General features: G+C 49.5%; 1 protein-coding gene across 1 annotated transcript; it reads right to left on the reverse strand.

The window, feature by feature from the left end:
* Window positions 1-700: 700 nt before the first annotated feature.
* Window positions 701-26,217, reverse strand: LOC144146749 (uncharacterized). The gene is made up of 3 exons (XM_077678673.1): window positions 25,304-26,217; window positions 3,252-3,322; window positions 701-3,186 (listed from the first exon to the last, which is right to left on the reverse strand). Exons 1-3 carry the CDS (start codon window positions 26,215-26,217, stop codon window positions 701-703), a joined length of 3,471 nt encoding a protein of 1,156 aa, XP_077534799.1.

The following is a 26,217-nucleotide window of genomic DNA, read 5'->3' on the forward strand; positions in this document are numbered from 1 at the left end:
GCCGCCGGTTTGAGGCCGGCAGCGACGTTGGCAGCACGGGTGACCAGAAGTATTTGGACCTCTGGGTCCGAGCGAGATAACACAACAGTGCCGCACAACAAGCGAAAGGAGCGGCTCTCGCCACACCTGAACCCAAAACTACCACCACTAGCATGAGGCAAAAGGAACGCCCTGTAACCTTAGGGCGTAAACGGTGACAGTCGGACGAACAACTAACACAACGCGAGGCTGGCGCCAAACGCCGCAAGCGTGAAACGGTTGTAGAGCTAAAACAACGCGACCCTGACGCCAAACTGCGTGTGGCGGAGCAAACGTAGGCGTTCGCTTATTATACGTACTGTATTTTTTTTTTCATTTTAGCGGTCTTTATAATATGCGGTCATATGGCATTCCATATCGGCGGGTATATTCTGCGCGTTTCTTTTCCTTCCGCATGAATCATACCGGAAAATATTTCTAAAACACAAAAGGGGAACTAGACCTTGTTTACGAAGACCCGTCTTTAATGTTACATGGTTTCGCAATGCCTAATGTACGAGTAAATGACTGGTCTCATTAATTGTTATCAAAAATTTATTCAACTCTAGGACAATTTTTGGGTTTCCCAAAGGAGCGGAGCCTTCGATATAAATAAACTCGTGAAAATTCGTATCGTGCAACCATATCCTTAAAAGCTGTCCTGGCGAATTGAAACGCCGGTTCAAGCCCGTGTAGACGGCGCTGGTAGTGAAATCTTCGCTTTCACAGACGGCTCTGGCCCATTAATATCGGTCGTGGTATAGTCAAGAAGCCTGTAGTATGCTGGCCCCTTAATTCGAAGGGGCGACATTGGAACGATGGTGACGCTGATCTCGTTGCCACCTTTGCACAAAGCCGCTTTAACGGCGGTCTGGTCCATGTTTTCAACCGAGGCACCATTAATCATGAGCAGCAAGTCTCCGGGAAACAGGGACTTATTCAGCGTGACGACCTGGGCATCAGCCACCTCCTGGATCACGTGACAATTGACGAATGCCTGTTTCGCTTCGTTCCACGTTTTCGCCTGGAATGTCTTGAACCCATAGTAGCCAGCACCCCCGCAAGACGTCTTCACGGCCCTCAGCTGGATCGTGTCTTCGCCAGCAGCCCTGATTAACTGGTTCACGTCGCGACGAGCCATTAGCAGCCGAACGGCAGTTGACGACAGTACAGTTAGGGCCATTTGATCACCTGAAGCTTCTATTGTGCGCTTCACATCTGCCATGGTCAGCCCCGCAATATCTTTCCCATTCACCGCGACGACGATGTCGCCCACCAAGACGCGAGACGCATCGGCGGGACTACCGCTTCTCACGGTATCAACCATGAAGAACCGCTTCTTGGCCTCTCCGACGACTTCAGCGAGGCTAAATCCAAAGTTCCAGTATTTCCCGAACCTCTTCGTTCGGAAGAGGAGTAGCTCCGTTACTTCCCTCAAACCTACTGGGCTCCCAGCTGCACCACTGTATGCACTTGCGCCAGATCGTACGCCCCACTCAGATGGCCGTCCGTAGTCTAGTTCTTCAGAGGCGGTTTCACTGGAGTCGAATACAACGTCTTTAAGGTAGGAAGGGCTCCCATACATCTGTGCATAGTTAATCATCTTCCGGAACTTACGGGAGGAGAAGGTGTAGAGTGGCCTCTGCGTTGAGGCCTCGATATCCGCCATTTCTTCCAGCTTGAGCAGCTTCCTTTTCTTAGTATTGCTTGTCGCTTCCACAGTTAGGCGGGGCCTCTCCCCCGGCCTCACTGGTTGGCCAGCTCCCATGATCTCGGCAATAGCTGGGATGTTGCAAAGGTTCCTCTCAGAGGCAAGCCTCTTCCAGTTGAAGTTCGCGTAAAAAGGGTGGCTTCGGATTTGGCCGTACGTAACGGATCCCAGTCTATGGAGTGCGTTCTTTTGCAGCATCTTGGTGACCATGTCTTTCGCCTCTGGGGTGGCGGAATGCGGGTGCGTTTGTTCCTTGGGCCACTTGAGCGGCTGGTTTAGGATCCGCTCCTTCAGCTGCTCCTTGCTCTCTCCCCTGAAGGGCACACGTCCGGTCATGATCTTGTAGAACGTAACGCCCGCAGACCACCAGTCGCAGGCGCGGCCGTACGGGCGGCGCTTTACAATCTCAGGAGCCATGTAGGGCACCGTTCCAGCGGACTCACCGTCGAAGAATTCGAACGCAGTCTTTGTAAAGTACCCTTTATAAACTCGCTTCGAGAAATGGCCGATGCAGACTTTGTTCGTGTCGAAGTCAATGACCTTCACCCGTCCGCCGGGAATAATAAGCATGTTTGACACCTTTATGTCTCGATGCAGGAGTCCCCTCAGGTGCATGTGTTCAAGAGCCAGGATTAGTTGTGCCATGACTATGCGGCATTGTTCGGTAGGCAAATAGACAGCCTTGTCAACCACTCTCTGGAGGTCTACTCCGCTGATGTACTCCATGACGGTAACTTGCGCTTCCTTCGTGCAATAGCAGGAGTCATATTTGACCAAGAAAGGGCTTTTGATCACAGAAGCGACCACTTTGTCAATAACAGCTTGCTTGTGTCGCTGAAACAGAGCGCACGATACAAGCTTCACAGTGCAGATGTAATTAGTCGGCTCGAACCGTGCCTTGTACACCGCGCCGAACCCGCCAGCACCAAGCAACTTGATTACGGAAAAATCGCTCATCTTTGGAATATATGTCCAGAAGGGCGCTACTTGAGCCATGTTCACTTGCGCGGTTTTTCTAAGTACCGTGTTACCAACGCCTACCCAGTCAGTCGGCGTAACCTCAGAGATATTCTCGAGGGCGGTAGCTAACTCTGCTATGATTATCATCATTTTGCGGATACTTTCACCCAGGTGATGTGCAGTGTCTTGCGCTCTCTTGTAGCAGAAATTGTGAAGGTTGATTAGATTTTCCGCCGAGTCACGGATGTCCTGATACGTGATCACTTGCCGGTTAGTCTTCTCCAGTATGTCTTGTGCGGCCAACATGACTTGTTCCAGGCAGAAGTGGTCCAGGGGCTCCCGGTTCACGTCAAGCACGCCTTCGCGGCGAACATAGAAGTCCAGCAGCACCGTCGTCACCTTCGGAATACGCGGACACAGCGTCGTGACCACTTTGACTGCAGTGCGCTTTTTGTTCTCCACCACCACGGCTCTGATGGTAGGGCTGGTAATAGGCGCTGGAGTCGCCATTTGGGAGAACGCTGGTACTCGGCAGGGTTATGGCCCGCGGTTCGGAACAGACCGGCAGCCACGGGCGAGATAACAATGCCGATGGCGATGTCGCTCTCCGTGTACTTCATGGGAGCGCAACGCCTGCACTCAAGTGCCATTCAGAGCCAGGTGTCTGTGAAACGTAACATGACAAAAATGGGTGCATTCGTTATCAGCAAAAAACAAACTATTGTTTAGTGAAACCTCGAAATTTATCAGATCTGAAGAATGCACGATTTAAGGCAGATTCGCATGTTTTTGGCATTCAGACCATAACCACACTGCTTTGTACGCGATGTGCTGGCAGCAGTGCTCAATGGAATCCATTTTTCTTACTGTGAAGTATAGTTTTACAGAGTACCTGTATTCATGATAACAAGCTGAGCGCGAAAGGGCTATTAGCTGACCTCTCGCCATTCCAAGCGAAACTCGTGACGCCTGTGTCATGATGATGGTGAATATCATGATGATATCTATACTTCGCTGAACACTGAGCTTTTCTTTGTGGGATATTTAGCCGCCTCCTTCATAAACACTCATTCTTGAAGCTTCCCGTTTTTCCCTGTATATTACAGGCTTGCAAAAACGTTGATGCCCAGCAGGAGGACGGGCGGTGCGGGTGTGAAACAGCGCAGGTTACGCCTGAGCTCATGCCTTCACGTTTAAAATGAGTCGGTCCGCAGAGCTTGACGTACAGTAAGTGTGGCATTGCTTGGCTTGTAGTGATGCCCAACGTTAAGTTAATCTAATGTTCGGCTTAAATGTAAAATTTTAGTCCTGCCGTCAGGATTTGAGACCTCTGTCGTCAACCGCTACGTGTTCGATTAGGTAGACCTTGTACCCCTTGCCCTGAGAACCAGTTGACAACTTAAAATATCAAGGCGCTATTTTAGGCCTAAACGTCTGGCCTCTGCAGCATACCCGACACTTGCCGTTCGTCTTCCTCAGTAAGACATATTCACATGGGAGCACATACCCGCAGTGTATTGAACAACAATTTATTTGTACGGTATGTCTGCTGTTCTGTTTAACATCATTATATATGCACTTCACACTTCATTAAAGTGACGTGCGGTAGCATTACGCTGCGTAACGCCGCCTCTGGCGACACTTCACACTCGCGAATGCATTTAGATTAGCCTGATGTCCACTGATCCGTCGTTCCCTACCCTAATGTAACTTCATCTGACCAACATAAGCGATCATAAAAAATGCCTGAAATCTAAATGCCAACATAAAAAAATAAAGCATTTATAAAAAAAAAAACAAATAACCAAAAACCATACCCTGTTGAAAATTCCATAAACCAACCATCAAGATTCATTGCTGGAAAGGTTGATTGCGTTTGATGGTCGCCTCGGAAAGCTTGATGTACGTAAGAAACTGTAATGGAAGCTGCTGGAAGGGGACGCTGGAAGGTGCCTGCAGGCATGCCACCATGCCTGCCAGCACTTTCCATCGTCTTCCACCACCTTCCTCCACGCTGGCAGGCTTGCGGCGCAATAGCGGCAGATGTTGGCGTGACGGCAAGCTTGACTGCTGAATTGATGATGGAAATGCATTTTCTGAATAAGTGCTGGCAGCAAGCCAAAATTCATTCGGCAGCGAAGGACTGTTATAATAACAGAAACATAGTAATGGCATTGGGAATTTCGAGAGAGAAAAAAAAACAATAACTGCCTTTTTGTTAAGGTGCTGCTAAAAACTTGGCATATTAGAGAAAAAGCTACTTTGATTAGCGCTTCTTGTTTTTAAGCCAGAAATTGAAGGGCTGGTATGAAACTGTATGCCCTTTATTCGCCGTTTTTGGTGTAAGGGGGGCATTGCCGACCCTTACGTTGAAAACATGGGCAGCTTTTTTTCGCTGCGCAGGGTCAAACCGTACGTGTTCATTTTCGCTGTTCTGAGCCCGCGGAAAGAACCGTCCATGGCATGGCTTAAATTGTACGCGGCAGACTACGGGTCTAGCGCTTCGCCGATCCGCCTTAGCTGCTTTGAGCTAATCCAAGCTGCCTTCATCTGCCTTGAGCTAATGAGCTGCCTTGAGACAGATCCAACCACGGTATTATTACACAACATAATTTTCATTCCGGGCGCGCACGCCATTTCACTCATAGCTACGTTGGCAATCGTCGGGGAGAACGGGGATGTGCGATATCTCTTTTAGGTTGAGATTGCTGGCTACACGGCTCAAGGTGAGCCTCGTGTTGGAGACCGGTGCGTGCCCAAGAAGCGGTATGACTGCCGGAATGGGTTATATACGAGAAACAGTAAACATAACTCACAATATTTGTGCATTCATTGGTGATTCAGTTTGAGAAACCAAATAAATTCCGCTTGTTGGGGCGCCCTTTCCGTACGTGGTTTTTCGTTAGCGTCATGTGAAGTTAAAGTTCTTGCGTATGCTGATGACATTGCCTATTTTTGTGTTGACAAGCGTAGTGTTCACGAAGCCCTTGCATTGACTAAGGAGTTTTGTGACGTGTCTGGAGCGGTCATGAATATGGAGAAAACTAAGGGGTTTTGGCTTGGCCTGTGGGGAACCCAACCTTCCAAATTTGCAGGTATTACGTGGGACGGCACACCGCTTGAGTACCTTGGCGTGCCTTTGCACCAAATAAGGAACTCAGGGCCACACTGGTCTTCAGTACTCACGCATGTCAAGCGTGCCTCGCAGGCATGGATGGGGCGAGAACTTTCTGTTTTTGCCCGTGCGCAAGTCTGCAATGTCTTCTTGGTAGCAAAGCTTGTTTATGTGCTTCAGGTACTGCACTGTGCGCGGGCGAAAGTCCAGGCTCTACACAGAGTGTTTGCTACCTTCTTTTGGGGATCTGAATGGGAGCCAATGCGCAGAGATAATTTGTTTCTTCCTTTACCGTCTGGTGGTGTTGGGTTAATGCATTTGTTTGTGCACCAACTTGTGTCTCGGTTTTTCTTCTACAAGTCGGCGGAGCATCCATTTTTACGTACTGTAATTCAAGAGCGCATAAGTTACCATTTGCCGTTTCTCCTTGTTTCTACGGGTGAGGTGAACCAAAAGCCGCCATGGGGTTTTCTAAAAGAAGTTGTAGATACTTTTCATTTCCTTACTGCGCGGTTTTCTCTGGAGTACCTGTTTAGTCTTTCAAGGACGGCTATGACTAACACTTTAATTCATAATCTATTCCCCGTGCCTCTTCATCGCCAGCCATACTTGCGGGACCATACGAATAATGTTTTAGACCGTGTCAAGCGTATGTGCGTGCCGCCAAATGCCAAAACGTTTTTCTTTAAGCTTCATTCGCAAACGCTTCCAGTTAAAACATGGCTGCGAGACAAAGGAATGTCGATTCCTTGGTCAGACAATTGCCGCTTGTGCAACCAACCAGAAACTATTGACCACTGTTTTGTGCTGTGCCGTGACGCGGTGTTTTTCTGGGACGTTTTGCAACGGACACTAAAAAAGGACATTGATATCACCCCATACACCATTCGCTTCTTGCCATTTGAGGACGTTAATCGGGTGCCGTATGACGTTTTTGTGCTCCTAGGTTTGTTTAGCTTGTGGAAGTGCCGCATGACTGATCGGCATGCTGAACCACCTAGGCCGACCAAGGTCATTTTTCGGGAACAGTCGGCGTTGGTACGGAGCGTTTACGTTGCGCAGAGTGATCCACCAGAGTGGCTGCATCTTTTGGATGCGTGCGTTTGCTTGCCTGAGTTTTGAATTGGTGCCGACCTTTGTTAGACTGACGTGCTTACCCTTTGCTGTCTGTTAGTGTTTTTATTGTGTGTCAATTGTCTTGGCTGACTTCTCTCTAAAATTTCCATGTATTAAAGAAAAAAAAATTGTGGCGGTGGTGCAGTGGTAACGCGCTCGCTTTTTGCTGCAAAGGTTGGTGGTTCGATCCTCCGTTGGTCTGCTTTTTTTTTCTCGGCGACAGCACGATGTGCTTTTCTTTAAACGGAAAATGTGCCTATTCTTGTTAGTTTTTAACCAAAAGTGATTTACCCCCAAGTGATGTCGGAGGTTTATTCCACAACTTGCTTATATACAGGATAGCCCAACAAACTCAACTTTTTGCTGGGTATGGCAACCTGATCTTTCTATTTAAATTGCTTGATGTGTCTATGTTCAAGCCAGAATTTGTTTCGACGCATTTTGTTCACTTCGCGACTTGTATGAACTGCGTTACGAAAAAACAAAGGCCGAAACCGAGCCCGAAACCCCAGCCTCAGTCCTCTACTGCTCCATCCAGCAACATCGCCACGCCATCACGCAATAGTCTCAATCGTCTTTCCCATCCGAGTTGGTCAGGCCTCTCAAGCTTGGACGTTCCTTGGTTTCCCTATAGGCGGCGTAAAAATCGACACCAACCTACAGCGGCAGTTTTCAAAATCAAGTCCACCAGACGGCGCAACCGAGAGGTTACTTTTGGTAGAGAATACAAAACATTCATTCCGTGACTCAGAGAGCCAACAAAGTTCGCTTACAATGTGTTGTTTAAAAAGATTATTAACAAGTTCCGCATCAAACATCTGTTGAGCAAAATGTACGCAACTTTTTACGAACAGCCGACTGGTGCACCACCTCGCTTGTGAATTCGCAACCACAAAGCCAAGCTAAGCCAAGCTGGATTGCGGTTAACTTATTCTCTGTGGTTGCTGTAGTCTTGTCAAATCTAGTTCTCTTGAGTATTTCTGCGCTGTGAACATGCAGTAAGTGTGATACGTGCCACCGGGAAGGCTCAGCGACCCGCGTGAGCCAGTTGGAGCCCGTGTTAGCGGGGCCGCTGTACCGCCGCATCGACTTGTTGTGATGGCGCATCTAGGCCTAAAGCCAGGCTGCGACTCCTCTTGCTATTGGCATCACTCTTCGTTTTACGGACTCACCTCGGTCCAGACGTCGCCAAACGTACGTGTTGCTCTTCACGACGGATGCGCCCGTCTGAGCGTGCTCGCCACTACAAGTCTGTCTCGCGCGCTGTGCACGGAGTTGGTTCCCACCACCTCGCTGAAGCATCGCCCCAAGGTATGCCGCCACATGTGCGCATCCCTTCCTGGCCGCCCAACAGTCACGTTGTGCCTCTTGCTCGCTGGAGACATTGCGATCAATCCCGGCCCCAAGCGCACGTCGTCACGTCCTACTTGCAGCCGCTGCGAAAAGGTTGTGTATGACAACGTCGCCGCTCTCCAATGTGATGGATGCGGAAGGTGGCCACATCGCACGTGGGAACTGATGACGCTCGCTGTATACCGCCGCCTTTCATCGTCGACTGAGTGCTGGTTGTGTGCCCTTCGTTCGAAATCTTAGCGCAAATGAACGAGTTGTTATGGCAAAAAAAAATGTCACGAAAGCGACGTACAATTGCAGCGATCGAAATGAAATGATGTCCTGGCCCCTGTAAACTTGCGGATGTCAATAAACGATTTGTTCTCACTTGCTGCTCACTGTGGTCTGTGCCAGTCGAGGTCATCTGGTCACCTGGCGTAACATCACTTCACTAGCGCGGCGCAAGTAAACACGCGGCCAGGCAGCAACCAGCAGGAGCAGCGAGCCGGCGGCTGCCGTGCGAGAGCAGCCATGTTATTAAGGAGCTCAAGCGGCCTGTGCAAAAAGCATCCACCATGTTTACAAAGCCTTGTTTCAGCGGCACCAAGCGGGCTCCCTCCGTAGTTCACGACGCCGCCGCTACGATTTTTCTGGCACTACAGGCAAAGCTAGACCTTTGCTTCTCTAAAATCCTCCCTGTTCTGTGAGTTGGTGGAGTTGTACACGCTTGTCGAGTGCTTTGTTGTGGTTGTTTCGAAGGCATTGGATTATTCTTTCGGCGAAGATATGCCGCCTGTGATTTAAGGTAAGTGACAAGTCTACTTTTCGCACTTTACTTGGGTATTTAACAGGGCAGGGCTGTTCCCTCATTCACACAGCCGTCACCTTCTCCGTCACAGCACCGTCACGTCAACAAAAAGCGACGTTGACGAAACGGAGACTTGTTCAGATTGGATCTACACGGGAGCTTTTCGTCAGATTACAGGGTCGTCTGCCTAGCGATCAGTTTAGCCTAGCATTAAGCGCTTTTAATCCGAAACGTAAAGAAAATGGTTTGTGCTCACTTTTCGCGAAATTTAGCCGTAAAAATGTGTTTCCTGTTTAGCTGGTTTAGCGCGGGGCATGGTCCCGTCACGTTGACGTGACGAAAACGTAGAGCTCGGCCTCCCGTCACCGTCGCACCGTTTTCGGCGAGAAATCGGTCGAAAAACGGCACCCATGACGGAAGATGGTGACGTGACGGTGACGTGACGGGGTGAAAAACGGCTGTGGGAATGAGGGCTTAGACGTTTGCGTCGCCGCTTAGCCCTATGTTTTTTGACAGCGACTGATTTTGAGGGTTACGTAGATCAGCCTTTCGACAGGGGGAATAGCAACAGTAGGGCTGTTCGATTAACAGTCCCGTACTCACCGCAGATTCCCTGAAAGCAGTCAGTCATTCCATTTTCCTTGTGTATCCTTATGGCTTCAGGGAATCCTAGGACTCCCGCGGAATATCCGGGGTGAATTCGAGTCTGCAAATCGAAGAGCCCTAGTGTTTGGGCTGTTTGTAGGCTTTTGGTTGAGCGAAGTAGGATCATACTGCTACGTTGGCTAAACGGTTTGTTGCTCGCAACAACCGATCGCCAATACGCGCGGTCGATCGCTCCAGGTTGAGTTCGCAACAGTTATGTTTTTTGTGTGTGTGTGTGGGTAGTTTCTAAGGAATTGCGATATTGCACTTATTCGCATCATTTGTCGTACCTGGACTGGAGTGGTACGCTTTAGGTAACTTGTAGCCGAAGCACATAACAGTTTACACTACACTGCAGGAATTGTCATTTTTCAAAGCGGTCACTCAGTAATGTGCACTGGTACAAACAAGGCTCTCTGCGTTCAGATTGAGGGTACGATGGCTGAAATTGGCGTCACTCGCAAGCCCCGCATGTGCATTGAATGTTTGAGTGTTCCAATCGTTCGATAATCACATATATGTTTGTGCATGTGTATCAGTAGCACCAAAAACGTACATTCAACCCGAATTTGCTACCACGTCGAAACTACATGCGTATCGTGCGTCTGGTGCAGAGGCATAAGCAATGCTGGCCGCGCATGGGGAGCGTTTAAGCACTGCAACATTCACTACCGTCTCCAAATAATTCGCGGCCACGCGTGTTGCTCAGTTAAATTTTGTATTTCTGTGGATGAGTGCACCCCGCACAAGAACAAATGCTTCAACGGCGGACGCTTTTCTGATGGAGGAGAAAAGCAAAAACGCCCGTGTGTACGAGATTTCGGCGCACGATAAAGATCCCCAGGTGGTCAAAATTAATCCGGAGCCCTCCACTACGGCGCGCCTCATCGTCTGCGTTGCGTCGGCGCGTTAAACCCTACAATCAAATCAATCAAAGCAAATGCTTAAAAAAAAAGTGGGTCTCCTCTGGACTGGTTAAGGCCGAAGGTCTCTTTTTAGTAGCTTGTGTACATCATTACACAGCAAAGAATACACTCTTTGTAAAAACACATGACTTGATGTAAATAAATATAGTTCTAGAAAATGTACCGCTAGAGAATAGATGGGAGAACAGCTTTTTCTAGATAGTTATATCACACTGCAAGTTTTTTTTTTAATTTTTCAGAAGAGGATAACCTCTTTCTCATCGCAATAATTTTTTTAGGCACTGGCTATTGTCATTATTGGCAGTAATGCGTTATTTTCATGTTTCAAATTTTGCGGCCTGTACCGATGTGTGTCATTTTTGAACATTGTTTGAATGGGTTTGATGTCAATGTGAGCACAACCTTAAATCTGGTTCACTATGCTACCCTAAGACATCGCGGCCATTATTAAGGCCTAATTAGATGCATGTTTTGAAGGAAAAAATTGTTGCCGTGATATTGACGGTACCAGTTGAAAACATGCACCGACACATCATGTGGGCTTCAAGCACTGCGTGGGAAGGTGAATTGAACCTGGTTTAAGCTGCAATCACCTAGAAGAGACTTCAGAAACAAAATAATTGCTTCACTTGTATTTTTTTTTAGGAGTTCATTACATAGACTTTCCAGCCTCCTTCAGCATAATTGTTAATCTGTGTCTAGCGTTCCGTCGAGACGGAACGGCAACTGTCACTAAAGTTCCGTCCAGAGGAAACACAACTCACGTTGAGAGCAGGCTCTCTTGATTTTTACCTAACAGGCCAAACCGCTACTGCTCACTGACTAGCCAGAATCGATGATAGTTATTAATCATTATTAATAATTACAGATGATCGGACTAACTCTAGATCAATCCAGACGGATCTCCAAGCTGCTACCCGACGCCCAATTCACAATATTTTAGCGAGAGCAGTCGGTCTTGATTTTTACCTAACCGGCCAAACCGCTTCCGCTCACTGACTAGCCAGTGTCACTGTTAATTATTAAACACTGGTAACAATTAGAGGAGATCGGGCGTAACTGGCGATGGCTACGTCGGCATTGGCTCCAGCGAGCGGGAGCGGTTCGGCCGCTTGAGTAAAAAACCCAAGACCGACTGCTCTCATCGCGTGAAATTGTAAAGCGGGTGTGAATTTTTGCTATTACAAAACGCTAACCACGGCCACACAGAAGATAAACGGTGCAAGAATCGAACCAGGGACTACAACGTCCTTAGTCAGCCGCGGAACCACTTCACCAAATCCCAGAACTAGAAATGGTGGCTAATCGGCTGGTTTTGATTTGGCGTTCAGTCTGGACGGAACTTTAGCAGTTTTTAGCGTTCCGTCTGGACGGAACGCTAGACACTCCATAATTGTTAAGGCAACGTTATCATCATTTAAGTCTGCGCTTTGTCACAGAATCGTAGAGGCAATTTGCCGTAGTAGCAATAAGAGAGCTCATCTCGGCACCTTTTTACGCATACATAAACTGGTCATAATGAACGGCATCTACTTGCAAAGAGAGAATTGAGTTAGAAACTTGATCGTTGTCATTGTCACTATGCTGTGATATTACTTCGGCCATCTTTACATCCAGGTAATGTGGTATTTTAACGTTCTCATATTCTCACTTGGAGTGTGAAGGACACCTTGCTCGACACCTTAATATCGCATTTAGAACTTTGAAGGATTAAGTCTAATGCAACTTGCTTGCTGTTTGCCACTCACTCCCGTCTTGCAGGCTGCTGACTGTTAAACCTTGCTGTGGAGATCAGCTGGCATGCACTACTTTGATGATCTAGATGGACCTCTCATCAGATGTCACTGGCTGTTTATCAGGTTGGTTATAATATGTGAGCACCTAGTTATATACAATTATAGTGCAATGCTACGACGTGCACTGGGAAATTCAGTTAAGGCCAATCCACACGGCAGAACAAAACGATTATTTGGACCGCGGTCCGCGCATCACGTGATAGAGCGTCACCAGTTCGCGCGGACCGCCGTTGGACCACGTAGGACCGCAGCCTTCGCGGTCCAAATATTCGCCGAGGGTTTTCGGTCCGCAGTCTTGACGGCGGACCGCGACATCGATTACAGCGGCCTCGTCGCGTGGGCGGTGCCGGGTCCAGTTGCGCCAATAGAGAATGTCGCGGGCGCGCGGCTGTTTCGAAGCGCTCGAAGGGGCCTGTCAATCACCCCCGGTGGGATAGGCAGCGGGCTAGGCTTACAATCGCAGCGCATACTTAATGCGCGCTTTCACTAGATACCCCTATGTCTCTTACTAGTGCGATGCTAGCCATCATTATCACATTGTTTCACACATGTGGACCTCAATATAAGGGAAGAATTTGGTTCCAGCGAGCGGCGACGAGCCATATGCACCCCGGGTCGCGCCGCCGTCGCCGCTCGTCGTGTCGCCTTCATGCAAACGACGCCGGCTGCGTGAGCGCGCCCGCCCCGCATGCATGTGGCTGGCTGTTATTGTGGGGATGAAATGGTTCGTGCAGGCTTGTGCGTTACATGTTATCGCGGCCAAACAGCGCCTGTGTTAAACCTTCTAGCTTGCGAGTTCAGACGGTCGGCTATTCGTGGCTCGCTCAGCCGGCCCGCCGTGTGGATGCGCCTTGCTCTGGGTCGGACCACAGCGGACCTTGACGTTGCGTCACGGGACCGCTTGGACCGTGGACTTGGTCCGTCTTGTATATCGGCCTTTACCAGCAGTTTCCAAATTTGACCGAGAGTGAGGTGCTTTGGTCTTCCAATAGCACTGTATATATATGCATGTCGGCTTCGTCATTTCAGCAATTCATTGCTCTCCGAATTTGGAATCAGTGAATTTTGATGTATTGTATTTAACGTCTTTATGTAATGTTTAACCTGAACCTTTGCTGCCATTGTTCATTGCACTGCTGAAACAAAATAACGAAGGTGGGAGTTCTTAGTAAAAAACAGAGAACTAGTATGCTCAAGATGTGACATTTAGAAGTGACACGGCCACTTTATGTCCCTCTTTTGGTGCAGCCCGCCGAATGCTCCTCTCCACCTGTGAGAACAATAGTTCTCTTTCCCTCGGCCGCGTCGCCTGTGGCGCGTGCTATCAGTGATGCGGCGGCGTCAATTCGGAAAGTGGCCACACAATCAGCCATCCGCACTAGCAGTTTTGGGTTCGGAAGTATTACTGCGCTTTGTCATGCTTCACTTGAGACACCTTGCTGAACAAGTTGCAGTCACATATTTACGTCGAGTAGATGCATGGTCCTTAATATGGAATTGCACTATTCAGCTTATTTTACTGGAATTTGGATTCTGAAGACTGTTCGTGAGCTTTGGGCTTTTTCTGAAGGAGCTTCGGGCTGCTGATGACGACAGGCGAAAATATCAAGGTGGCGCGGGACAGCTTCATTTTTTTTTCCACGTTCGGCTCAATGTGCGATCAGCTTAAGAGTCGAACTGGGTTCACAATTCACAACTTTTGTTGGATCTTAAAGGGGGCCTTGAGAACAAAACATTCCCTAACTTTCGGCATTCCATTAAACATCCCTCTCTCTCTCTCACCCCCCTGTGGGGTCTTTAAGAAAATAAAGTGAAGTGAAGTGAAGTGAAGGTGGTTCGGTCAAATAACAGGAACGATGGGTCGTTTTCCTGCACTGGATGTAGCACAACATGCTGTAGTGTGTTGTCAACTCACATGCCTAGAAACATGGCGTTGTTTGTCTGGTGGCTGTCTGTGGCAATACGGATAATGAGGAACCCCGCCTCTTCCACAGAGTTGAGCACACTAAAATTCAGGTTACGGAGCCGGTCATGCTTGAGGTTCCCGGTAAAAACATACCCTAAGGGGATAACATCAGCCGTGGAAAGCCCCCGCAGGACAAACTAAATGAGCCTGCAGGCTATTTCAGTGGCATTGCCGGTTCGAGGTTCACAGCCGATTCAAGGCCGAAAATTTTGTCGACTTGACAGCCATTAATTACTTTTTGCTGCATTGACATTTCGTCAGTAATCAGGCTGCAGTATGGGTCTTTTAGCGACCGCAAGCTTTGTCCCTCCACTTGAAGCCGTTCCTTTATTAGGTTTGTTACTTGAGCCTCCTGCAGAAGGTCCGACGAGATTTTTAGTGCGCTTTGACAGGGCAGCTCTAGCAGTTTTCTGCCCCTCATATGCTCATAACCTTTGCAAGAAGTCGCCTTCCACAGCATTTTCCCGCAACGTGGGTTCCTGCCTAGTCAGCACGCCTTATCACTATTGATAATCTGTTCCATGACAAATTTGGCACACCTGTCTCCTTTTTGTGTGGCTTCCGAAAGGGTCTTTAGTGCTTGCACAGCTCGGTTGTCCTCATAGTGTTGAACTTTCTCTAAATTCATCACAGGTTTGCTGAAGTTTTTGCAAGCGTTTGTTTAGTCAGCACTTTCACCTCAAGACGGTGTGCTTTTTTTTTCGTCGCTTCAATGCATCCAACCAGGTTAAATGTCATCTGGCATTCTTCACCTTTCAATTTACTGTGTTCCTAACCTTCAACACACTCGCCTGAAGCTACATTTTCTTGCGTCTGGTATTCACTGGCTGCGCTTTGAGCGTAGAATTCTTCTAGACGAGGGTGTTTTGCTTTTTTCCCTACCTTCTGCTAACGCATGTTCTCTTGAAATTCTTGCTTGCATGCATGTGCGCTTGCGTCTTACTAAACTCCTTTCCCGGGAAAAGCATTGCACCATGCGATGCCTTTTAGAGCAGTGCAGGTCAAGAGCACCCTTCCATGACCTGAAGGGAGTCCTAGCAGGATGGTTTCCACTTAATTTGGTAAAAATGTTCTTTTTCTGCAGATTTTCGATTTTTATGGCGAAGAGGAATGGCAGAAGCAAGGGACCACATCGGAGTGACCATCTCAGAATGTTTACGGAGGCATGTGAAATGTGCGTATACATTTGTTTTGAGTTGATCTGGATTGTATAAGCTTTAGTGTGTAACTCAGTTTTTTTTCTGTTCAGCTGCCCACCTGTTCGAAGATAGTCACCATATTTGATATTTAATGATAATATATTCAACGTTAAAACCAAGTTCATTTTGTGTAGTATTTTTAAGCGCCCCATCACACACCTCTAAGCTCTCATAAAATGCTTGATAAGTTTCCAGAGCATTGTAGCAGGATAGCAGAAAAATGATGATGACATGAATGGACTGTAACGCAAGTCACGCAAGCTTACTTATTTGCTGCAAATCTTGTTTTATGAATTTATTTGCAAGAAGCGAAAACAGTTTTTAATTAGCATTGCATAGCACCTTTTTTTTTCATGTCATCATTTTTGTGCAATTTCACGTATCTGCCGTCATACCGTCATCCAACCTGCCAGCATCGACGCTACCATTGCCGTCAGCTACTGGCATGCCGTCAGCTGCGGACGTCTACCATCATGTCGACATCCATCACCCTGCCAGCATGCAGTCATCTGCCGTCATGCCATCAATAATGGCATTACCATAATCCACCATGTTGATGTTTGATGGATTCCATCAACTCCACATTTTCAATGGGGATAGAAGCTCCGGACAATTGAATCATGAAGGAAAAATAAAACCGCTACACCATTATGCTTGAAATTCCACACAGCGTCAGCCCAGCCTAACATATATAAATGCCTTCGGGTGACACTTTGGACATTGCCGTAGAAACTCGTTGAAAGCCAATACTTAAACGACGTTCTCTGGACGTGTAGGTACAAGCGCGCTATTTCTGTCCCGATGCAAAACGGAAAATAAACGGGCGGACACTTTGCGTCCCCCGTCTAAATCGACCTAAAAGTTCTCAAATCGCCCAAATTAACAATAACGACGCAGTGAATTGATCTCAGAAAATATTTAAAAAACTACACCATCTTCCCGTACGGGTACCCTGAGTAGTATGCGAAGCAGCCATAGGGTCGACTCAAGTTCCTATTAGTTTTCAGTTCGTCGTTTACGTTAAGTTGAGGTTCGTAGCTATATTTACTGTTTGGTTTCCAGCACGCGTGCGCGTAATTTATACCGCGGAGCTACAGTGGCGCCCCCAGCGGAGTATGCAGCGGCTACCGTCGTACCTCTAACCCTAAGCTGCGTCGCATTATCGTGCGCGAAGCCGCAGGTGTTGCCATTCGTTGTGCAATCCCGGATAGGAGAGGAGCTTCGGAGATGAGAGGAGCGTCGGTGAGGGGAGAAGGAATGCCGGTGAGCAGAGCAGATGAGGCAAGGGGAGTAGAGGAGAGGACGGAGGATGGGCACACGCAGTGGGGGTGTGGACGCCGCACAACGGCGACCGCACAACGGCGGAGGGAACAGGCGCGGCATAAGCTGCTTCGCATCTAAAATGCAAAAAATGTAATAATGGCTGGAGCTCGGCATGACGCCGCTAGTATCAGAACCAGCTATCACGACGACCTCGTTTTAGTACTTTCTCCGCCGAATAGCGGGACTGTTCAAACGGAAGCGGCAGATGGCACTAGATTATACGGGAAGTGCCTGCCTCGAACCCGCCAGGGACAGGAATGTCGCCTGTAACGAAATGCTGCCGCTATTCGGAATACTGCGGGGCGACATTCCTTTTCCATTTGAGTACAAGCCAGGCAATTCCTGTATAACTTGGTGTGACGGCGCAGAGCAGCCCTTGGGGAAAAACTGATCGGCCAGGGCCGCATACACGACTCAACGCTTCCACAGTCCGACAAGAACTGTTTATTCCTCGTTCCAAGAATACGAGGGGCGAGCACCCCGCGGTCGCAGGCACGGCGTCTGGTGTCGGAGCGTCGGGGTGAGAACTAGAAGAGGGAGAGAGCCACAGTCACGCGTAATTGCGCCGAAAAGAACGTACGTTACATAAACACAGTGCGCCACGCCACGCTTGGTGTCATCTACTGTTCGCTTTTAAGTGCGAATGCACTTTATAAGCGACCCCAAACCATCCACCGCCGGCGGCGGCGGCGGCGGCGGCGTCCGCAGTGCTCCTCTATATTTAAAAAAGAAACAGCATCCGGCGCCAGGTTTCGATCCGAGGACTTTGCGGCCGCAGCGCGACGCTCTACCGACCAAGCCACGGACGCGACGCTGATGTCAGTGTTAGTGACGCGCCTTATATCTTTAACGCATTCAAACTACGTCGTCAGCGGCGTGCGTTGGCGACTCCGCGGCGTTATAGCGGCTTGATAACTGCGTGGTGTACACGTGATACTACAAACCCGATGGAAGAGATGGAAGAGAAGGCGACGAAGCGGTGGGCTGCGGGGGCCGAGCGCAAGCGCCGCAAGCGGACCGACAACCGTGCATTCGCACTTTCACATTCTCCCCCTCGGGGAAATGCGGGGGAACTTTTTACACTCTCGCCAGTCTTTTTACCAACTGATAGATCAGTCAGATCAGGTCTGGTGAAATTCATTGCTATTTTCTCTGGAAAAAGGGTTGATTCTTGGGAAAGTGGTATTAACACTTCCACGACAGACGGCAGCCTCCTTTGTTGCTGAGCAAAAGGCCTCCCATTGCTCATCTCTGGTGATGGCGGTGTGGGCGAATAATGTGGTGGGTTTTTAGGACAAGCCCACAGAATCTTCTGTTTAGCAACCTTTTCTCCTGTCCCGCTTGCCAACAGTCCGCTGTTACCCTAACCCTTCTCGTTCCACCTGGCCAGTGTGGTTGGCGTCAGCGTCCCTCGTTTAGCAGCTGGCCATGGTTCATCTGACGGAAGAATACCAATAGGTGTTAGTATGACCGCAAATAAAGTCTCTCTCTCTCTCTCTCTCTCTCTCTCTCTTGAGGTAATGATCAAAGTAATGATCAATAAACTCGGGACAGCACAGCGGTTTGAGATAGGTGGCGAGGCAGTGGAAGTGGTAAGTGAATATATCCACTTAGGTCAAGTTGTGACTGCGGATCCCAACCACGAGGCAGAGATAATTGGAAGGATAAGAATGGGGTGGAGTGCATACGGCAGACATTTTCAGATAATTAATGGCAGCCTACCATTGTCCCTGAAGAAGAGTGTATGACAGCTGCCTGTTACGGGTACTCAACTACGGGGCAGAAACTTGGAGGCTCAGTAAGAGCGTTCAACTTAAATTTGGAACCACTCAGCCGGCAATAGAGCCGAAAATGATAGGTGCAACATTAAGGGAACAGAAGAGAGCAGAGTTGGTCAGGGAACAAATGCGTGTTGAGGACATATTAGTAGAAATTAAGAAGAAATGGACGTGAGCAGGGCATGTAATTGCAAGGCAAGATAACCGTTGGTCATTAAGGGTAACAGAGTGGATCACTAGAAAAGGCAAGCGTTGCAGGAGGGGGGAACAGATGTTAGATGGGCAGATGAGATCAAGAAGTTTGCGGGGATAAATTTGTCGCATTAGTACAGGACCTGGGTAATTGGAGATTAATCGGAGAGGCCTTTGCCCTGCAGTGGGCGTAGATAGGCTGGTGATGATGATAATGGTAGGATGATGATGATGATGATGAATTAAGCCTTCAGTGTCTCTTTAGGAGATTCGATACCAAAGAGACATATAACTCGTAGCTGCGCCAGCTGCAGCAATGAGAAAGCATGTGAAGTCGCGAGAAAACATGTGCGCAAAGTTTCTAGCTATTACGGTGGCCGGCACCTCAGAAAGTGCGCTTCAACGTGTTCGGGGGTGCCCGGACAAGTAGGGGCACTCGCATTTGCTGCTTGGTGAATGAGAAGACGCTCGCGCGGAATAGTGGAATCACATAACCATAAAGTAAAAACAGCGGGCAAAACTTTATTTACCGAGGAAAGCAATAAAAGAAAGGACGTGTAATTGAGAACATTTTATACAATGGATTTCCTTTATTATCGTCGCTTTGTATTTAGCCTATGTCGAAGGTTTTCTCCGGGAGGACCGTGTGTAATATGCTAGGACGATAGCAGCCATTAGCAATTCTTTTAAATTCGCAATAGGCCACAATATCATGGTTTGTTAAAGACAATAGTCTTTCTTGGGCAACGTGAACGCAGAAATTTTTGTCTCTCTGTCTGTCTGAAGGTTGTTGCGACCGAGTGGGGGCACCCGATCCGTTCTCCGTGGCCTCCGACATACGAGTGGTAGCGTGTATGATGCGAGCGGCCAGCCGCTGTTGCAGCCGTGAAGAAGTCCAGAAGCCGTAGGCTAACGTAACTGTTTACTTCATAGCGAGAGGTGAGCCGAAGCCAAAGAACAATGCCCCGACGGGCGAGGTTACAATACAGGACTCGAGCAGAGCGACAACATCGATTCGCTGCTCTAACCGGAATGGTTTACAACGCTTGGGCAGCTCTATTTATACCCAAAAGCGATAACGGTCAAAACGCCAACAGGCTGGAACACGCACAAACGTCACAGACACACGCAACGCTCTTTCCAGTGTTCGTTAGTCGTCGGTAGCCTCCGCGCACGTTGAGTCCGAGAGAGGGGAGAGAGGAGGACTCCGTTGCGATCGACGGGGCCTCTGTGTCCTTGAAGAGCGTGGAGACGAGCCACGCAGGCAGCCGACGAAGTTCAGCCGCCGGCAGCCGCCGAATGCGCAGAGAGCGAAGCGTCTGACGCGGCTTGTCGCTACTTGCCACCGACATGATTGCGCCTGTTTTCGAAGGCGCACGAGTGGCTTCGCCGCACAGCCGAGGAGTGATGCGGGGAAGTACTGCGGCGCTGGCCGATTCGTAACAAGGTCTAAACACCAAAGCCTGAACGTTTAAATCGGATGTCAATGTTCACTCTTTACAACATTGTTGAACAAGAACAAAGCTTTACTCAAATATGAGGCAGAAAATCAATACATAAGTGATATTTGCAGTGTTCCTTTACTGAAACATTCATGGATGCTTGTTTCTTTGCGATACCAGATATAATGTCATATCCACTGCAGAAAAAAAACTTCACTGCGTCACCTGCTGTCGCCCGCGTCACTATAGCTCCTGACAAAATTTTAAGAAATCAAATGGCAACAGTAAAAAAAAGGTTCAACTAGATAGGTCTCATGTTACCCTTGGAACGCGCGTGGAGTAGGGCAGCGGGGTTCTATAAACGTTGGTGTAGTGCCCTCGATTCCGCAGCACGGCAGCGTCTCCGCAGCAGGGCAGCGTTGGCATCTAGGCACCCCACCTGGAGCAGTGGAACGCGGTAAATTTAAATTTAACTTAGCAAACCTCTAGCGTGTTTATCTCGGCGAGAAGCGAGACGGGAGAAGAACAGCATAGGAGGTGAGCTGAAAAGAAAAGGGGGGCCTTCACTTAGCAGGGGCGCCAGACGACCGTGATCTTTCGTTAGTATTAGCAGCAAAAGGAGCAGTACGTGGCCATTGTTATTTCACTGTCATTTTGAAGAAATAAACTATCATGACAGTTCGGATAAGAACAAGGAGCCATCATTAAAAGACAAAGAACTGCGCCGCGAGTGTTAACACTCCCGAATTTTTGTTGTGCTGTGTTACTCTTACGAATTGATTTTATAAATTGTTTAAAAAATTCAGAGTACATTTGAGATATTCTCATTTCTTTTTGTAGTGCGGAAACGTAAATTTCCAACTGCACATTCCAGAGTACTTCATCGGGAATTTCACTGCAAGTAATAAGCTAAAGTTTTGTTGCAGAGTATCTAAGCTGCGCTCGGTTGAATGTCTGCAGTTCGCAATTGCATAAGAGATATTTGTACACCCTGTATATGCTTCAAACTTGGTATGGTACTGTACATACACAGTGGTACGGTACGCACTGTATTTAGGAGGGCGCTAGTGAATGCATCGCAACTTATGGGAGGTTAACGAGTCATTCTGCTGCTACAGACGGTGGAGGTCGGCTTCTGCGCAAAATGGGCAGTGTAAAGCTTTCATCAATGATGGGCCAGTGCAACTCTGCAGGTATATGTTATGTGCCGCCGATATGGCACGTTTAGGAACCCTTTTGCTGCTACACAGACACTGGAAGCCGGCTTTTTCGCTCATTTGACTTTTTTATAGCTGCAAACTATTGATGGGCAAACGACTGAAATGTTCTGTGGCAGCGTGTATTAAGAAGGTTATTGTAACGCCCGGCTTGGTACCTCAGAATGGAAGAGAATTCTCAGCCAAAAAAGGTATATTTTCATCATCTGCAAATAAAATCTCCCAAAAAGAAAGAAAGTACTAGTCCTAGCAAGAAAGGAAGAAAAAAAAAAGAAAGTACTAAAAATGAAGCATTCCGCTTTGTGCACCGTTCTCTTTTCATGTCATTTTTCTGCGAGAAGAAACTGTTTTCAGGCATTCTGGGCAAATATTACATGGTTCCGCACTCACCGTATCGTTTACACTACTAATGCAAACTGTGACCCTTCCCATTATTTCAACGGTTACCCTGCCGAGGCGGTGCACAATGAGACACGGGGGATTCTGTCTCTCCCTTTTAACGTTTAATTGCTGCTCAGATCAATCCCATCTTCCTGTGGCAAAAATACTTCAGGGGACGGACCTGACTATGTTTTAGCATTGATGATATCTGTAGCGGAAAGCGTGGCAATATATGATTAGTTTTTTTCTGAATTTCTCCGCTAATATATGGTAATATAACATTCTTAAAGGAGCCATGAAGAGAAAACACAAGTTTGGTTCATTCGAAAGATTGCCTCGTTAGAACCATAACGACACCACTTATAACGCAAACTTCGCTCAAATAAGCTACATAATTAGGAAAAAAGGAAATGACCATGCGACCCACCAGCTCATTTTCCGCAACAGAACCTGTGATGTCACTTGGGAATGATCTGCGATTGGCGGAGGCCGGCAAAAGCAAACGCATGTTAGGCAGGGCTTACAGTTTGCATAGCGAGCTAAATGCCCGTGAAACATACTGCACATTCTTTTTATGACAAAGAACGGTGAGTAAACGGTTGAAGGTCTGAACGAACTCGCAAGCGTGTGCGCCAATGCTTACGAAACTAGCGCCGGCCGAGCTCCACATCTCGCCGTCGCGCAGACGAATTTTCGGGTTCGAGGCTCTTCGGGGCCAACGAACCGTTCCAGCACGCACAGCCGCGACCTTGCTTCGTATCGTAATCCCTTCACAGGAGGTTGGCCGTCATATCGCCAACCAGCAAAGGTAAAAATAGAAACTAGGGGAGTAAGGAACAGCAAGAAGCGTCGAGATAGTGCCAGTCGTCGCGTAAGTTTCGAATGGTGTTGGCTTGCTGCTGTCGTTACGAGCTCGTTTCCAGTTTACAACCACTGAAAACTTCAGTTTGTTCGAGTACTTTACAATGAAATTTCGTTGCTGCGTTTTGAAATGCCCATGTAGTACGGGCAAATCGTCGAGGGAGTGCGACATCCCCGCCGGTGAGGAGATCTCCTTTCATGTGCTGCCCAACGACGAACCTAGGCGAAGCAAGTGTCTACGTTTTGTGAACTTTGCAAACGGAGGAAAAAGAGAGAGAGAGAGAGAGAGAATCAACTTTACTGAGCTCGAAAATTCGATGGTGCGCGCAGGCACCAGACGGGGTGGTTCCCTATTCACGGGACCCATATGTATCCAGCAACTCCTGGCCCCTGGCCGTCAGTGCTAGCTGAGTTGGCAGGGCGGGGCTGGACAACAAGGTCTCCCATCGCTCGGGGGGTTGGGGATTGGGGGTGTTGGGGGGAAAGGGCGGTGGGGGGTTCTTGAGGTCTTTGCACTCGGCTATGATGTGTGCCAGAGTGCCTCTTTCCGTTTTGCAGAAAGGGCAGAGTGTGTCGTGCTGCGCCGGGTACATTCGGTGTAACAGAACGGGATGCGCTAGCGATCCCGCCTGCATGCGCCGCAGGATCGTTTGCTGTTGCCTGATTAACTGTGGGTGCGGTTCAGGAAGTTTGCACCTCGCGTTTCTATACATCTGAGTAATCTCCTTAAAGCTGGTCACGGGATGCGGTAGCTCAGCCGGCTCGTCCTCGGCCCGGATGGACAGTTCTCGGGCGTGGTGGTCGGCGAGGGCGTTGCCTTCCACCTTCGAGTGAGCCGGTACCCACACGAGCTCGATGGCTCGTCCCGGAGGCTTGTGCTTGGAGAGAATGGCTCGCGCCGCGGTAGAGATCACTCCTCTTCGGAAGCTTCCGTAGGCTGACTTTGAATCTGTGACCACGGTGTCCACGCTCGGTTGCACGAGTGCGAGTGCCACGGCTGCTTCTTCCGCAACGGCTGGGTCTGTCGTCCTCAGCGACGCGCTGACGATCAGCTTGTCGATGGACGTGGCTACCGCCGTTGCTCGGTCGTCGTGTTTTCTGAGCGAGGCGTCCGCGTAGAGTACCCTAGGGTTCTCCTCCAGCTGTCGAGCCAGGGCCTTGGCTCGCGCGGTCCGCCTCCCTTCGTTCTTCCCCGGTTGCATGTTCCTGGGGAGTGGCTTGGTTTGAATGGCCTCTTTCCACTGCTCGGGAAGGGCTGCCTTGGTTGGCAGTGGTTCTATCTGCCATCCTATTTTCCGCAGGACGACCCGGCCATGCTCCGTTTGGCTTAGCCGTACCCTTTGGTTGGACAGGTGAGCCTCGATCAGCTCCTCCACCGTGTTGTGGGCCCCCATGTCCAGCAGTTTCTGCGTGGACGAGTAGATCGGCAGGCCCATTGCCTGCTTGGTTGCTTTACGCAGCATCGTGTTCAGGGTGTCTCTGTTTGCCTTCGTTAGCTGGAGGTACGGGGCAGAGTAGGTCACCCTCGACACGACGAATGCCCGCACTAGGCGCATTGCGTCGTCTTCCTTCAGGCCTCTGTTACGGTTAGAGACCCTTCGGATCATGCTTAATATCTGTTCCGAGGTGTTCTTGATCTTCGTGACGGCTGCGGACGCTCGTCCGTCGCTTTGCAGCAGCAGACCCAGGATTCTGATCTGTTGCGCCGGTTTAATGGCTGTGCCGTCAATGGTGATGGTCACGTTCGGCGGCAGTTCCTTCTTGGGTCGTCCCGGCTGAACCATGAGCAGCTCAGATTTCTGGGGAGCGCAGCTCAGCCCGCAGGTCTTTGCATATTCGTGCACGGTAGTTGCCACCCTCTGCAAGGCTTCCTCCGCCCAGGCATCGGACCCGGCTCGGTTCGTCCACACCGTAATATCGTCGGCGTACAGCGCGTGGTCCACGCCTTCGATTTGTCTGAGTAGACTGGGCAGGGGCAGGAGGGCCAGATTAAAGAGCAGGGGCGACAAGACTGACCCCTGAGGGGTGCCTCTCTCGCCGAGCTCGACGGGTTCCGACTTCTCTTCCCCTATCCTGATGGTCGCGGTTCTTCTCGTTAAGAAGTCATTGATGTAGCCGAAGGTCTTCCGACCGCATCCCGTTTTGTTTAGATTTTGGAGTACGCTCGCGTGAGACACGTTGTCGAAGGCCCCTTTTAGGTCTAGGGCGAGTATCCCCCGCGCCGCGTTCCCCGTCGCCTTCTTGACGACGAGTTCTTGCAGTTGGATCAGGACGTCCTGGGTGCCAAGGTGTTGTCTGAACCCATACATGGTCTCGGGCATTTGGTTTGTTTCTTCCAAGTGTTTTTGAAGTCTGCGAAGGACCATACGTTCCATCACCTTCCCCACACACGACGTAAGGGAGATGGGCCGCATGTTGTCAATCGTCAGCGCTTTTCCGGGTTTCGGGATGAATCGAACCTCTGCCTCTTTCCATTCTTTCGGCAGCTGCGAGCTCTGCCAGGTTTCGTTGATGTGCCCCAGGAGGCCGCGGGCCGCCGCTTCACTCATGTTTCCAAGCAACTTGTACGTGATCGCGTCCCTGCCGGGGGCGCTCTTTCTGTTGCTGTCGTCAATGGCCGACCAGAGTTCCGTCATGGTGAACGGTCTGTCCATCTCTTCGTTTTCAGGGCCTCCGTACCTCTCGGGCGTCGGGTACTGGCCTCGCTCGGTCTTGAGGTATTTTGCCTTCAGGTCTTCCAGTAGCCTGCGGCCGTCTCCCTTGTACGTGTTGAGGATCTTGGTGAGGTTGCGGTTCGTTGCGGTCTTGCTGCTCATCGGGTCGATTAGGTGCCTGAGTAAGCACCACGTCTTCCGTGCCGATAGCTTACCCTGCAAGCCATCGCAAGTGCTCAGCCAGTTCTCTTGGCATAGCTTGGCTGCGTATTCGGCGATCTGTTTGTTAAGGACCGCGATACGTTTGACCAGCTTCTTGTTGTGACGCTGGCGCTTCCACCTTCGCGTTAGCGAGTGCCGGGCAGCCCACATGTGAGCCAGCCTGGCGTCCACGAAAGGTGTCTGCGCCGTCGTCGTTATTTCTTGCGTGAATTTCTCGAGGGCCCTTTTCTGATCCCTCGCCCATTCGGCGTACGTTTGCTTTCGGTCGGCTTTTTTATCGTTCTCCGAAGCCTCTTCGATTTCGTGCGTGTATTTCCGCATCTTGTCCCAGTCCGTTACGCGTGCCGTCCCCAGCATGGCGCGGTATTGGGGTCCCTTGATGGTAATGCCGATTACGCTGTGGTCGGAGCCCAGGTCCACGTCCTCGTTTCTCCAGGACACGTCCAGTGCCCCCGATAGCCATGATAGATCCGGAGTTGTGTCCCTATTGGCACTGTTGCCCCTTCTGGTGGCCACGTCTGGCTCGTTTAACAGGGTCATCTCATGGTCCTCCAT

Source organism: Haemaphysalis longicornis, unplaced genomic scaffold (assembly GCF_048455015.1).
Source record: "Haemaphysalis longicornis isolate Haplotype H1 unplaced genomic scaffold, Haemaphysalis longicornis Haplotype H1 scaffold_7, whole genome shotgun sequence".
In the NCBI taxonomy this organism is placed as follows: Eukaryota; Metazoa; Arthropoda; class Arachnida; order Ixodida; family Ixodidae; genus Haemaphysalis; species Haemaphysalis longicornis.

What these genes read in the sequence shown, in the direction of transcription:
- LOC144146749 (XM_077678673.1), bottom strand. Translation starts at nt 26,217, where the DNA reads ATGGAGGACCATGAGATGACCCTGTTAAACGAGCCAGACGTGGCCACC. An exon ending in GCGGCCCGCGGCCTCCTGGG is followed by an intron (nt 3,323 to 25,303) that starts GCACATCAACGA and finishes ACTTGAGTGCAG; the next exon opens with GCGTTGCGCTCCCATGAAGT. An exon ending in TATCTCGCCCGTGGCTGCCG is followed by an intron (nt 3,187 to 3,251) that starts GTCTGTTCCGAA and finishes TGGCGACTCCAG; the next exon opens with CGCCTATTACCAGCCCTACC.